The 16434-nt window shown below is 40.5% G+C and overlaps 1 protein-coding gene across 4 annotated transcripts in view; it reads right to left on the bottom strand.

Moving 5' to 3' along the window:
• Positions 1-16434, bottom strand: part of CCDC93 (CCC complex scaffolding subunit CCDC93) — a 104571-nt gene that overhangs the window by 77110 nt on the left and 11027 nt on the right. For all 4 annotated transcript variants that reach the window (XM_074967222.1, XM_074967224.1, XM_074967223.1 and 1 more), the window contains exons 5-6: positions 13088-13186; positions 11398-11454 (exon numbers count right to left, since the gene is read on the bottom strand). In XM_074967222.1, coding sequence (XP_074823323.1) covers positions 11398-11454; positions 13088-13186 — 156 coding nt within the window. The remainder of the gene's footprint in view (positions 1-11397; positions 11455-13087; positions 13187-16434) is intronic.

Below are 16434 nucleotides of genomic sequence, written 5' to 3'. Positions count from 1 at the left end.
CAGCCTCAGACAAGTCACTTGATCTCACACCACAACTACTGGGGTAAGAGCAGATGCACTATGAAAACCAGACTGTGTTCTGTATGCTGAGTTCTAAAGAAACACATTGGAAAAAAAGCCCAAAGAACAAACAAGAAGAAAACAGGGAGTTCCCATTCCTCACCCAGACTGTAAAGTGGCTTGTGGTATAAGAGAACACCGGGGGGGAGACGACAACAGATTCCGACTCAGTTACACCAGTGTAAATCCAGCATAACTCAAAGCCAATTGACCTATTCCAAATTTACTCCTGTATAACAGAGAGAAAAGTTTGTCCCAGTAAGTGAAAGACAATGACAGAAGCTGTATTTTACTGCTATCAACCCCCTTAAAAGTTCTTTAATATACAGAATCACAGGGCCACATTTTGGTGGATTACTGTATAGAAGTCCCATATCCCTTGCCCCAAACAGTTTATAATTTATGAACTGGAAGGACATAAGCAGTAATGTATGCATGGTATTTTAAGATGTGCTATGTAAATGAAGTAATATACATTCAGGATAATTTTGCAATTGCAACACTGCATACTTGTGCTGTTACAACAGTTTGAAGGCACTATGACCAAAACTGGTTTAGTTTGCTAATGCCCTAACTAAGCAACATTCCCTCCTTTCTTAAATCTTCTAGAGATGCAGGAGCAGACCGTGACATTTTGAACACAGGGGAGGAAAAAAAAATCAGCCTGCCACAAAGAGCTCAGTTTAACTGTTCTGGTTGTCTGGAAAAGTGTGTCTTTTCAGAGTTGCCTCTATGCAAGGAAATGCAGTGGACGCTGATCTCACCTAACCTTGGTTTCTGAAATGTGGAGATTTTTCACAGGAACCAACAGGAACTGCAGAGGTGCAAATGGAAGCTTGCAGAGTCTTGAGAATTTCCATTATAAAATGTTACCTCCTCCAGGAGTAGGCTGTACCCACTTCAGCTGCTACAAACTAACCTTGGTTTCAAATGCACCCAAATCTAACCTGATGCTATGAATTGCATTTAGTCTCCAAAATGGAGAAGCCTCAAGAAGCACTTTGCAAGACAAACTGGCTTAATTCCAGTCCTTTACTACAATGGTACTGTTTATAAGAAACTGACACACACACACAAATCAAACCCTCTGAAAAATATCTTTCAGAATTAGGTGAGGTAACAAAAATCCTTTTTTTAAACACAATCTAGTGCTATGATCAAGTCCTTTATCCTAATACACTATTCACAGTCTTGCCAGCATATTTACAAGCTCTAGACGTAATATCCATACTTTCCAAATCTGTCAGATCAAACATAAAACCAACGCCCTAGAACATTTGCAATCACCAAAGAATCCGTGTCTCTTTATTAATACAGGAAAGGTATCCCAGTGCCATGGCCAAATTTCATTTCTGGCAGCTCTGCTTTGCCTTCCCTATGCAGTATCAATTGGATACAGCACTCTTCATGACATGTTTTCCTAAATGGTTGTTTTTTATCACTTCTGCTCTGTTCAAGAACAACTGCTTTTCACACCAGAGGTGGCTGCATTTCAGTAAGGAATAATGGGAGCCCTGTGCAGAGCACATATATCCATTCTTTCAACTTGTAAAGCATTTCTGAATCTGCTAAGATCAAAAGTATGTTTTTAAATTTGGTGTGGTTTCTTCCTTTAACACCTAACAGCTTCTGCATTACATCAAATTAAGAGAACAAAACTCCAGACCTATTAAACAAAAAAACAAACAAAAATCATCTGTCAGTATAGAATGGGGGCATCTGAGCTGCTCGTTATGACATTCTACACCAGGGGTGGCCAACCTGAGCCTAAGAAGGAGCCACAATTTACCAATGTACATTGCCAAAGAGCCACAGTAATATATCAGCAGCCCCCCACCAACTCCCCCTCTCCCAGCACCTCCCACCCACTGGCAACCCTGCTGATCAGCACCTCCCCACACCTCCCGATCAGCTGTTTTATGGCATGCGGGGGGGGGGGGAAGAGGAGTGAGAGCACAGCAGGCTGAGGGGAGGGGGCAGGAAGGGGTGGAGTGGCGGCAGGGCCTGTGACAGAGCCAGGGGTAGAGCAGCGAGCACCCCCCTGCACACTGGAAAATTGGCACCTGTAGCTCCAGCCCCAGAGTCAGTTCCTATACAAGGAGCCACATATTAACTTCTGAAGAGCTGCATGCGGCTCCAGAGCCACAGGTTGGCCACCCCTGGTCTACACTTTTCTCCAGGCACGCTGTCAAAACAGTTACGCTTTTACAGATACACTGACAAAGAACACTGGTGTTCCCAGAATCTGCTCTCTAGCTTTGCTCACTAAGTATGATGAAAATACATCAGACCCTCCTCTTTTCCCCTCTCGTTTTTAAGTGTTCTGATGAGTTTTAGCAGCTTTCCAGCAGGAAACACCTTTTTTTTTTTATTAAAGCTACTGGGTATCAGAGCAAGTGCCATAGAAGCCATTTAAATTCGTGACAGTTGTCCAAATGCAGCAGAAGTAGAATACTGTCCTTTTTAAAGATTTTTAACTGGCTTACATATGTGTACACACACATACAAATAAATAAATGAAAGCGGAAGTAAAAATGTAAATTAGTCATCTCCCAATGCAACTGTATTCCAATTCCCCTGTCACCACCGTACCACTATGTCTCCTGCTTTAACGTTAAGAGACTGCAAAAATTATTTGGGTATTAGTTAACGCAGCCAGATGTCCTTGTTTTAGTGTCAAAAGTGCTGAAACATTGTCAGTATTTAGATCTCAAGATGAGAGGTTATAGCTCAGAAATCACTTTACAGCTATACCTCACAGGAAAAATATACACAATAAAAACACAGTCAGGGTCTAATCTCAAAACAACAGTATATTACATAAGGGAGAGACGTAATGGACAAATGTGTAGACAGGACCATAATAGTACTATGTGTTTTAAACTTTATCCTCTGGTTTAAACAAAGCAGATACTGAGGTTCAAAGAGCAGCCATTGTGCTTAGTCTAGAGCTACCTTCCATACTGGTAAGAATGCTAAAAATCAACATTTTCCTGTTTGATTCTCAAGAATTTACCATAGCAACCTCAGCACATTACACAAGATCAGTGCAAAAAGCATCCATGGCCCATGAAACCTTTCTTTCACTACACCCACACCGGCACAAAACCCTTTTTCACCTGAGTTCTCTTCACATAGCTGTGAGTTAGAAATACACACCATAGTCATAGCATCTACACATACAAAATAAGTACAAGTTCTACTGCAAAGGGCCCCTGAGCTCTTCAAAGCCTCCCCTTCTTCCAACATCACCCACCCACAACCACATCTCTGCTGATACTTTCCAAGCTCACAAAGACCATACGAAGACTTGTGGGTCTTCCTGATCTCTTGTGGCAAGGTGTTCCACACTCTAGGACTTTCCACTGAGAGCGCTCTGCCCATGATACCCAGAAATTTCACACTGGAAAAAAGGGGGAAAGGGCAGATGCAGTGGCCTTGTTAATCACAGCTGCCATGGATGGCCGTAGAAGGAAAGGCGGTCACTGAGATGGGTCCAAGCAAAGGGATTTGGGAATCAAGAGCAGTATCTCAGGCTGGGTCTGGAACTGTAGAGGTAGTCAGTGCGGACTGTGAAGTACCAGTATGATGTACTCTCTCCATCTAAGTTCATTCCATTTAAGGGGCAGAGTGACCCACTGTAGTGCCACATGGCCCACACAGTCAGCCCCAGTTAAGCATATTGCAGGGGTCTAGTCTGAGAGTGACTAAAGCATTGATCAGCCTCACTAAGTCTCAGAGATTATGGGGCTTCGAATTTTGGAAGAAGACATTTCTATACACTTTGGCTCTTTAGGTGTCCAAAAGCAGCAATTACTTCAATAGGACTATAACTGCCTTGACTGCCAGACAGATGATGCTCACAACAGAGGGTGAAGTAATAACCTCCATCAGCTACTCAAAGTGTTTTCTGCTAGCACCATCTCTGTCTAGTCTGGATTTAGCCTGAACCGGCTGCATCAAGGCTCCAATTTCACTCAGTACTGAGACAGCATGAAGACAAGAGAAGCTGTGCTTGACGTGAAGGGGACTGGTACCATGAGCATGAGAGCATGACAATGGTGGTATTATCCATTAAATCTCTCAGGCTATGGCTATGCTACAGCTTAAGTCGACATAAGTTATGTTACTCAGTGGTGTAAATAAGCCCCCCCCCGCCCCCCCCGAGTGATACTATTTATGCTGACATACCAGTGCTTAAGTCAGGATATACGTAATGTCACTCAGGGGAGTGGCTAATTTATGCCGAACAACATAACTTATGTCGACTTAAGATGTAGTGACTGTAGAAGCTCTCCCACCAACATACCTGCCGCCGCTCATTGGGAGTGAATTAAGTTGATGGGAGAGCTCTCCCATTGGCTTAGCGCAGGTACACAGAGAGCGTGCAGCTCAGCTGCTGTAAGCTCTCAAGTGTAGCCATTGGTTTCACACATATGGTCAATGACCATTAGGATGGGAGATGGAGGAAGGGGGGACTGAGCGACAGGGTGCTATTAGTGAAGCCAGCCTAATGTGACTCCATCCATCCCAGCAAAGTCTGACAGACGGCACAAAAGTGACTTTGTGACCAGCAATGTTGAAAGGCTGATGACAGATCAAGTGGTGTAGGGGTTAGTGAGGCTCCCATTAACTGAACATGCTGACTGGTGTGCCCAAGGAAAGGGATAGCAAACTGGATGCATATAATTATAAATTAGGATGAGATTCTAGAGGAGCTGAAGCTGATGTCAGCACTATATCAACTGTCCTGCATCCCTCAACACATTCAGCTATTTACAAACAGATTTAAATCCAGAAAACAGGAAGATAGGCTGGACAAGGTGATGTACCTCCCACCAATCAGTTTGATTACCAACCAGGGTTACACAAAATCTAAATTCCAATGACCAAAAGAACCAAGTAATTAAAAGATTAATTCAGGACTTCACCAGACATCTTAGAGGCTGAATGGGACTAACTGGGAGACACAATACCTTGAAAATGCACCAAGGGAACAGTTTTGGTTGTGCTTCAGAGTCAGGGCACCGCTGAAACCCCTTGCCTCACTGCAAGGAAGCTGTCTTGCGACAGTCAAGAGAATCATGAGATCCTGCCCTGCCTGTGGTATCAATAGCAAGGACAATCATGAGACTCAACAGGACTCAGTACAGGAGATAAACCCAAGGTTGTGAGTTCAATCCTTGAGGGGGCCATTTAGGGATCTGGGGCAAAAACTGGGGATTGGTCCTGCTTTGAGCAGGGGGTTGGACTAGATGACCTCCTGAGATTCCTTCCAACCCTGATATTCTATGATGCTCAGCTTGCAACCATCAGAAAGCAGGGCCTTGGAGTTGAAAGACTACCTTAAGAAGGTTGGTTTCTTTGCAAAATGAGGGCAGTCAATCCTTGGGAGATGGGAATTTATTTTATCACAGTATTTTGCATGGCTCCCATCACCACTGTTTCTGGGTGCATGTTCTTAAAGATAAATCACTGATTAAACAGTCTGTAGCAGCAAATTTAGATATCATTGCTGGAACTGAACCAAAAACAAGCTGGCTGATGCACAGATACACCTAAGCTAAATCATCTGGATAGCCCCAATCTGGCAGGAGCATTCCAGATGGTTCCTAATTGCAAGAAAGGCGATCTCACACGGGGAAAGACATCAAGATGGGGGACTATAGTCAAATGTGCTAGACAGCACAATGGGAGACAGTTTATAAATAGAGCAGATAGTTGAGGAGTTTTGGATGACCTACCTCTCTCCTAATACATATGGACCAACTACTGAGAGCAGCAAAATGTTCTCTCCTCATGTCAGTTCACAGAGCTGTATTCGAATCATGTATGTATTGCAACTGGCTAGCACTGATAGGGTGGCAAAACCATATTGCAGGAGTCTAGTCCGAGAGTGACTAAAGCATTGATCAGCCTCACTACGTCTCAGAGATTATGGGGCTTCGAATTTTGGAAGAAGGCATTTCTATATACTGTGGCTCTTTAGGTGTCCAAAAAGCAGCAATTACTTCAATAGGACCATAACTGCCTTGACTCTCAGACAAGGACTTTCAAAAACTTTTGAGTCTAACAATGTGTTGGGAGAGTCCAAAACGGAACAGGTGAAAAAGAGGAGAGCTCTTTGAACTATGTCAGACATGTTCAGTTCTTGAAAACAGAAAAAAGAACAAAAAAAGACCTGTAAAGATAAAGGGGCCTTTCAGAATCATTGTCACAGGTGGCAAGAAGGAGAGGAAAAGGTATGCGTGGAAATCCTAGGAGAAAATAGCACTATATACCTAGTCCTTATAAAATATCTAGATTGCACATTTTTCTGCAATGCACTTGAATACAACACAATGATGAGAGCACCAGAAAACTAAAGATATCTAATTAGCCCCAGGGCTTCAGATCAGCAACTACTTAAATTAGTGCCTCAGGAGTGGGTAGATTTTCTAGCTCATGTTATACATGGAATTGAAATATTTCAAATAATTATGAGATGATTGATATATGCTGCATTATTTTAAGATTAAACAAAAAAGTACTTACTTTAGAACAATCTGAAGTCTATTTTTTATTCTAGTTGCAGCTCAGCTTGGTCTACTCTGATTAAAAACTATGCAATTTTAAAGGTAAGAAATATGGAGCTGAGGGTCAAGTGCACAGAATAAATTCTTAATGGCTCTTACCTGATGATTTGAGGTTTTGTTAAATCAAACAAAAAACCCTTGGTGATTAAGTTCTCCCTACGCAGATATACAGCATTATAAATTCTAATGCTAAAGTAAACTGGTGGTTTCTTTCCTCAGAAGGATTTCTGCTAGGTATTCTGCATTATGGACCCACTACTACTATAAATCAGCATGGTCTTATGTTCTACTAGTAAGAATCCATACTGCATGTTGAACATGCATGTTGTACTATGCAGTCCATGGGGACAATACCAGCACCAAATTGATTTCTAGATCACAATTTCCTGCTCACTTTGAAAAGGAAAGGGCCTATGTATTTCAGATTAGTGTTAGCTTTGAGAAGGAGGGGTGTTTGCGCAAATGCACAAACTGCATCCTACCATGGCTGACTGGAAAAGACAGTATGCTAGAAAATGTTATGGTGGAATCAACATTAAACGTGATACACAGGGAGCAGCCTGTGTGTGTGTATGTCCTGTGTGGGGCTGGAGCTGGTACAAAATTCACCCACCTCCAATCCAGAGGTAGGCAATCCCTAATATTCTCTTTTAATGGCTTATTCCGAGCTAGCATGGAACCTATACCACCAGGATTCAGCGGATGTGGTGGTGGTTCTCCTTACAAGGGAACACCATGGGCCTGTCCTAACTCACGTCAATAAAGTGAAGATGCACTATCATTTAACTCCAAAAATTAAAACACGGCAGTTATCTATAATCTAGTGGAGAAGAGCTCGCAGATTCTACATTATAAAAAGTATATTTACTCACTGTATATTTAGCCCTGGGTGACCTAACATCCAGAGTGTCCAGCACTTTCCCAGAGTTAGTGCTGCATGTCCTGCCTGGTGTCCAAGCAGATCAAGACTGGGGACTTCATCGATCAGTGTCCTAGAACAGGAAACCTACCAAACCTCTGGGATTTCAAAGGAACAGCCAAGGTAAAGCCCACAATGCTCTTTACCTGTGGAAACATACAGGTTTTTTCCTTAGAGAATAGTTTGAAATCCAAAGTCCATGTTTGAGCCAAGACTGTGATTTCAATGTTCCCAGTAAGAGAATTAAACTTTCCATGTGCAATCTGACCACCAGTTGGGTAGCATAAACCTTGGGAAAGCTAAGAAAGTCAGCAAATGCTGATGTGCAGTCAACACAAGTGCAAGACAGGTGCCATAGGTGGTCTGATGTATTTATACTGGGTAAACAGTATTGGTGGGGGTGGGGGCTGGGAGCAGGAGAGGAAACAACAACAAGACAAGACAAGTTTTCCTTTTGAGAAGATGCTCAAGTTGAGCTGCTTCAGCACTTCATTTGGGTCTTTTCTAAAGCAATTAACAAGATCATAAGCTTCCTTAAAATGTTTAACAGGTGTCCATGATATCTGTAGGAAAATTCATCCTGGAACAAAGATGGGGGGAAAAGGTAATACAGGCCATTCATATTAAAAAAAACCTTTGTCCAACTATATTTTTTATAATTGTTTCAGCAATTATAAAACATGGTTGACTAAGACCCTTTCCTCCTCTATTTCTTGAATATTTTTAGATAAGAAGTTAAAAGTCTTCCAACTTATTCAAGTTAGTGTGAGAAAGTGGAGAACCAATACAAGGTCTAACAACTGAATCTTATCTACAAAAAAACGCTTGGCAGAATTTGATTTTTGTTTATTTTTTTAGAATTTTGGGGAGATCAATGTTCATTTTTATGCTTTAATATTTTTATTTATTTAAATTTTCAGAGTTGCAGGATATGATGGGAGGTCAAACAATAATTATATAATGTTAGTACACGTTGAAAGTCAAAAAGTTAAAGCTCCACAACTGTTAGAACACAACAGTCAACATCACATGTCAAAAACCACAGAATAAATATCCTTAAATCAAACTATTAAATTCTAAAGCAGCATTTTTCTTACTCTATTTGTAAGTTTCTGTCATCATTGATGGAAATATTTTTTTAATCTGTGTGTATTAGGTGAAGTCAACATTTACTGACGTTGGCCAATAAAAATCTATTCCTTCCAAACCTATATATTAGGAATACCCAGCCTCCGGAGAAACGGGGTGGGGTGGGGGTGGGGGTGGGGGACTTGGATTTGCCTCTTTCCACAAACCAGCATTCCCTGCAATCTACAAAAAACAGAGATGCATGGTCAAGTTCTATCCTTCCTGTGAAGTCTGCAGACCAAGAAGCAGAAGTGAGACAAAGTGTGCATCGCCACCACTAGGTTGCTGCCATCACATCAAGGTCTATGACCACTGAGGACATTCCAAGTTTCTGGGGCAAAAGGCCCACATTCTGGAATCCCAGTTGCTGGGATTTCAGTTCAGGCAGGAATCTAGTCTTCAGTCTGAATGGGAAGGGGAAAAGGAATGGAATCTGTTGGGATGGAGGATCCTGAACTGGATGTACTATGCAGATGTATGGCAATGAAATTAAGATAGCGTAAGTAGGAACCCTGTTCTGTGGATCAGCCTCATTAGGGGTGTTCTGTTGATCTTCTGTGGATAAATTAGGATGACCAGAAGGGAGAGAAGTATAAAGGGATGATGTATGGCTGCTATTTCATGGCAGGGACTATGCCAATGCAGCTGTGCTTCAATTGCTGAGGGGCATATACAAAAGCAGGAAGCTCCTCAGAGAAGGAGGCTGAACAGCAGGCAGTGTAGCCACTAAAACCCAACTGCTTCGTCAGCATCAATCCAGGTTGTTTTTTTTTGTTTGTTTGTTTGTTTTTTAAATCACCACCACTTCTTTGTACTGGTGACCAAAATCATACATCCAGCATTATGATTTTACTGAAGAAACAAGAGCAAACTATGGCTGAGATTGGACAAACTCTTCTAATGATAAATATCTTTGTAACTTAGGACAACTTTGAAAAACAGGTGAAAGTTCAATGGATTTAGAGGGGGAAGTGATGTGTGACACATTAGGAGTTTCAGAGTAGCAGCCATGTTAATCTGTATCGGCAAAAAGAAAAGGAGGACTTGTGGCACCTTAGAGACTAACCAATTTATTTGAGCATAAGCTTTCGTGAGCTACAGCTCACTTCATCGGATGCATTCAGTGGAGTCTGCCTCCCAGCAAGGCAGCACCTCTTTAATTTAGGTGATGCGGCTGATAAAGAAGATTGCATTCCTTATGCAACAGAAGCAATGTTATCAGAGTTTGCAAATGCAAAAGAGCAAACCTAAAATAGAAAGGTAAGTTAATTTCCAGCTTCATATGAAGTATGGACTATTGGAGTGGAGTTACTCAAAGGGTCACCATAATAACAGCTAGTAGTTCAAAGAAAGATGAGGGGTCAATTTAGACAGAATGTAATTAACATTTTTAACAGGGAGGGTAATTAACCATGGAACAGACTGTCAAGGGAAGTGATACACTGACCACCATTTCGAGATTTTTAATCTAGATTGGATCCCTTCCTAAAATATATGCTCTAGTTTAACCACTTCTTATTTGCCTCAGAAATGTTGACTTATGTAGCAGGGAAGAATAATTCCCATCAATGCAGCAGGAATTACTGTGTGAAGTGCTTTGGTCTGTTTTATTCAGGCAACCAACTAGATCATCATAGTGGCCTTAAAATTTACAGACAAGAATTTCAAAGCTGACTGTCATTTTGGGGGTCATCCATTTCTGGGTACCCAGCTCTACCTACCTTAATGGGGAATTTTTTTTATTTTTTTTTCCTCCCCAGAGGGCAGGTACTTACCATTTTCTGAAGATCAGGCCTCTCTGCAGGGTTTATTTGAATACCCCAAAAATGAGGCCACCAAAATCACTAGTCATTTTTCAAAAATTTGGCCTATGAATTTACAGAGAGCATCAAGGACAAGTGAAGCAAATTGCTGATTTTGAAAGTAAATGGATCGTCAGATTAGAGCACAAATTGTTCAGCAAACAAGAGCACAGAGATGCCTACCTGCTATCTAGACATTTTAATTCAGGTAAGACAGAATGACAATTAAAGTACACATGATAGTCTAATCCCTGGTGGCATTATCTGATTCGTAACATTATTTGCACTAACATGGTTTCTGATAACAGCAGCTTCCTTTTCAGTTTTGACATCTGAAGGGTTAGAAGCTATATGTTTAAAGAGGGAGAAAAAGAAAAGACTATCAGCTCTCAAGAGCTTGAATGCACCGAGGAAAAAATATTGCCTAGTAGGCATAACTTGCAGGTAGTGCTCATATTTTGGTGTTAGTTATAGCAAGTAGTTACATTGTAAACAAGTTTTGAGATTTAAATTCGTTTAAATAAATTTAATTTCCGGGTCTTGTTTCCATTTTAGTTCATGTTAAGGGTAAATTATTCCTGTTTCTGACAGTTTCAAATGAATGTTTTAGTTTCCTAGAGTTTTAATGGTGTATGTGCCATTTTGTGATTTTTGTCTGATGGCATGGAAAGAGACACTCCCTGCAGCAGCAACTGATATGCCAGCGGTGGATTATACACCTAAAGATTTCTAATGTGAAATGTTGGCATCTATGACCCTTTCTGAGAACGAGATCTGACATGCAGCACCTAATTGGGACCTCCTCATGAGAAAACCCAATAGCAGTTGCATTAATTAGAATTAAATATCACATTTCATTATTCACAAAAAGGTCTTGAAGCTTGATCATAAAAGCTCAATATATTATACTTACAAAGATATTGGTAACTGTTTTGATAGCCTTCTCTTTCTGTTGCATAAACTCGTCATCCTGCAAGACAATTAACTGACAATTAAAAACCAAAAAAATTAAGTTTAAGCTTCAACAACACTAATGCATTTAGCAAGCAGACTTGTCAACTGGTTCCTAAATGAGCTGCTCAATTATTCAGTTAAGTACATTTAACTCTACAATTGCATCAACAGTCTGTTTGTTCTGCGTGTGTATAGCACTTGGTACAATGGTGTCCTACCCAAGACTGGGGACCCTTGGTGAAATCGCAATGCAAATTAACATGGACTTATTACAGAGGAAAATAAGTGTTTCAATAAATATTTAGATTTCAGTTTGGGAAGGAGGGTTGTCAGCTTTATTATTTCCATTTTAATGAGGATATTGAGGCAGAGAGAGGCTCAGTGACTTGCCTAATGTCACATCGGAAGTCTGTATCTGTAACAGAGCAGGGAATTGAAACCAGGTATCCCCAGTTGCAGCCTATCATCCTAGCCACTGGACCATCCTTCCTCTCACAATTCTGTATTCAAAACACAGCTATTTTAGGAAGTGAATCTATCATTGTAGTTTAGACATTTGAGATTTTTAATGTCTCTTTTGTTACCACTCATCCAGCATTATCAAAGGAAGCTATGGGGTTTAGGAGTTCAACTCTGAATGAACATCAGTGGGATTTGTGCACCTAACTCCCTTAGTGGCCTTTGAAAATTTCAGACATATGCAAGTCTGCATCAGCAGTCTCACTGGTTAACCAAACCAAACCTGATATAGCAACTGCATCTCCCCAGAATGGAAAAGGAGGTCTAACTCTAAATGTCCATAATATTCCTAGCACAAATGGTCTATGGAAAGACAACAAAACACTAACCTCAGACAACCAATTAAAATGAGCAGGTGAAAGATGTATCTTGATGTTTGTAAACTCATACTTCTTCAAAGACAATGCAATTGAATACTACAATTGCATAACAAGTTCTGCTGAAAAGTGGGGGAACATGGGCAAGAGGATATAAAGTTTTCAGTTACATATTCAGAGATGTAGTTTCACAACCTCAGAGAAATAAAAAGGGATTGCACAGCAAATCAGCCCATCACACTAGAATTCTGCTCCACAGTTTAAGCAAAAATAGTCTGCTACACAACAGTAAACGCCTTAGTATTTCATTTCTATGAGCCTTTGTGAAGATAACTAATGTACCTACAGAGAACTAGTCTCAATGGATTTGTTCAGAAAAGGACATATTACATATCTCAACCTCCAGGCTAATATGACCAGAATTATCAGAGATATTTTGCCCAGAGCTGTTGCGACCATAACAATCTGATATTGTCACTTTCCGGGTTGAAACAGAGGTAAAGGTGGCTCTAGGCGAAGGCTGATAAAATCATACTTATGAACCATTTGGGGTCAACAAGGATTCATCTCCCCCGATATACACAGATGGACCTTCAATTTGGATTCTGGTGTTTACTTGCTTTTCCAACAGTAATCCTCATAGTTAGACCCATCCAGTTATAGACTAAAAATCATGGCCAGATCCTTAGCTAAGGTAAATCAGCACAGTTTTATCAACTTCAATGCAGTTACACAGATTTACAGCAGCTGAGGAGAAAGCTCCACGTATGTACATATTTTAAGAGAAAACAAAAAGATTTAGCTAAGTCTTACCTCTGGTAGACTACGAGTTTTCTGAAACTGGGATATGGAATAGGAGCGAATATAATCTCCCATTTCTTCTCTAGTTTCTATTGCACGTTTCACCAGCCACTAAAGAAAAAATTGATAGAAATAAGTTGAATAATAGTAAGTATTTTTGTTTGTGAAACAAATATTTCAAAACTCAAAGTTTTTGTGGACATGTGACACCTCAGTGATTTACTCCATAAACAGCTCAATAACATTAGCCATTTTATTATCTTCATCTTCCCTATTTTTGTACACATTAAAAACTCAACAGAACCAACAAGAGAGGTCATAAACTAAGTAACATACATACTGTATCTGTAACCCAGGCCTTCTCACACCCCACAGACTTTAAGGCTAGAAGAGACCATCATGTTCATCTAGTCTGACCTCCTGCACATCGCAGACCACAGAACCTGAGTCACCCACTCCTGTAAGAGGCCCACAACCTCTGAGTCACTGAAGTCCTCAAATCTTGATTTAAAAGACTTAAAGCTACAGAAAATTGACCATTTACTCTAGCTCAAACCAGCAAGTGACCTATGCCCCACACTACAGAGGAAGGCGGAACGCTCCCACCCTCCCGTCTCTGCAAACCTGATCTGGGAGAAAATTCCTTCCCAACCCCAAATATGGTGATCAGATAAACCCTGAGCATGTGGACAAGATTCACCTGGGGAAGAATTCTCTGTAGTAACACAGAGTCTTCGCCATCCAGTGTCCCATTTCTGGCTATTGGAGACATTTGCTAACAGCAGTCACGTGGACTTCCTACAGACAAGCATGACTGAACGAGTGGGGACAGAGTGACTGCCCTGATCCTACACTATGAACCACATGCGTCATTGACTTTAACAGGTCTTTGTGTAGGTGCAGCAGTCCCCCAGAGTAAATCACAATGCAGAACCAGAGCCTTAGTTTGTAAATTCCTTTAGGCAATGACCGTCTTTCTAGGTTTTCTGAGACACCTAGCACATTTTTGAGCAACACTGTTTGTATAACAATGCATTGCACAACTAGATATAGTCACATATGGTTTGTCCCATATATTCATGTCTGCTATTTCACTAAGAACTTTAATTCTCACTGTACATTGATTCTCATGGATTTTCCAAATCAGTGATAATTACTGAAAAAATGCTGAGTTCAAAATCCCATTGCCTCTCCCACCCAAGATGAAAAGCCAATTGTCAAAGTTGATTTAGAAAGAGCCAAGGAAGTCAACACAATTACTAGAAATATTCATTGGAATTTTGGCTGGATTGATTTATTTTTTAATCCAAATATTTAGATTTCACTCAATCTCAGTCCAAAAAGCAAAATATAAAATAAAACCTAAGAAACCTATGTGGGACAGTTTAACCACAAAACATCAAGCTAGTGACTAGAATGTTTTAGCTTTTTATACAAAACAGTTCCTGAAACACATTCTCTATACGCTTCCCCCCAAATGCCTAGAATGCAGGGATTATAACTAGACTTTTGGGAAACTGGGAGATTACTATGTCTTTGGAATTACAGACTGACTTACCTGTACATATATTTTACCTGCTTTAACCTCTCAATAACTCATTTATTTTTCCTACCTAATACACTTAGTTAGTTTACTATAGAATTGGCTACCAGCATTGTCTTTGGTGTGAGATCTTGGGACTGGGTGTAACCTGGAATATTTGTGATTTTTAGTTTAAGTGACCATTTATCACATAATACAGCTTACCTGGGTGGCAAGATAGACTGCAGTGTCTAAAGGGACCGTCTGTGACTCCATTATAAGATGATTATACTTCAGGAGTTCACATTTGTTACTGGATTGGTGAAATATAATTATAGAACATACTACCAGTTTGGGGCATCTGTCCTGCTTTTGACAGTCTACCCTAAGGCAGCCATGGTCGTGAGCCAGTCCAGACAGCATGACATCTACACAGTGTCTTAGATTTAGAAATGATGCCAATACTTGATGGAACATCATAAGGACATCTTTGTACACTAACCCACCTTTCATATAATATTCAATGAGATTTAAGAATCTAATACTATGAAAATAATAATGAATTACCCTGCTCAACCTATTTCTTGGTCATCTAAGCCATGTGTCCAAAAAAATAACATTCTCTATAGGTTCTTATACCAACCTCTTCAGCTTGGTGTCCAAGTACCTTCCAGTAGAGCATTCAGTGACATGAGTAACGTTGGTAATTCCTTAGTATATAAGGCTCTGATCCTACAGGAAGTTCTACGCTGTGTTGACCAAAGTCTCATAGTGCTTTATGATTAGACCAAAGATGGAATGAAAAACTACTCTCTTGCTTGTGTTGATGGTGCAACAGTAATTCCATCATTAAGAAAGGAAATTGTACTAAAAGACTGACCTGGCTCTCACAAACAGATGTATTACCCAAACATATGTAAATTAACTGTGGTATAAAGAAAAGGAGTACTTGTGGCACCTTAGAGACTAACCAATTTATTTGAGCATAAGCTTTCGTGAGCTACAGCTCACTTCATCGGATGCATACTGTGGAAAGTGTAGAAGAAAACCTGGATTTGTGCTGGAAATGGCCCAACTTGATTATCATACACATTGTAAGGAGAGTGATCACTTTAGATAAGCTATTGCCAGCAGGAGAGTGGCGTGGGAGGAGGTATTTTTTCATGCTTTGTGTGTATAAAAGATCTTCTACACTTTCCACAGTATGCATCCGATGAAGTGAGCTGTAGCTCATGAAAGCTTATGCTCAAATAAATTGGTTAGTTTCTAAGGTGCCACAAGTACTCCTTCTCTTTTTGCGAATACAGACTAACAGGGCTGTTACTCTGATAACTGTGGTATGTAATCTATTGCTTAAATTAGCCTCTGTACCAGATGCCTGGAGGGTAGCTAATGTAATGCTGATTTTTAAGAAGGCCCTAGAGGCATACCTGGCAATTAGAGGCTAGTAAGTGTGATTTCACTACCAGGCAAATTGATTGGAACTATAGAAAGAACAGAAGTATCAGACAAGATATGTTGGGGAAAAGTCAGCACAGCAGTAAGAAGGAACATCCTCTCATGGATCAGAAACTGGCTAAAAGATAGGAAACAAAGGGCAGAAATAAATGGTCACTTCTCTCAATGGAGAGAGGTAAATAGCGGAGTCCTCCAAGGATCTGTACTGGGACCTGTGCTGTTCAACATATTCATAAATGATCTGGAAAAGGAGATAAACAGTGAGGTGGGAAAGTTTGCAGATGATACAAAATTCTCTAGCTAGTTAAGTCCAAAGCTGACTGCAAAGAGTTGCAAAGGAATCTGACAAAACTGGATGACTGGGCAACAAAATGGCAGA

This window comes from Natator depressus, chromosome 11, assembly GCF_965152275.1.
Source record: "Natator depressus isolate rNatDep1 chromosome 11, rNatDep2.hap1, whole genome shotgun sequence".
In the NCBI taxonomy this organism is placed as follows: domain Eukaryota; kingdom Metazoa; phylum Chordata; order Testudines; family Cheloniidae; genus Natator; species Natator depressus.
This window is presented reverse-complemented; position numbering and strand designations above follow the sequence as displayed.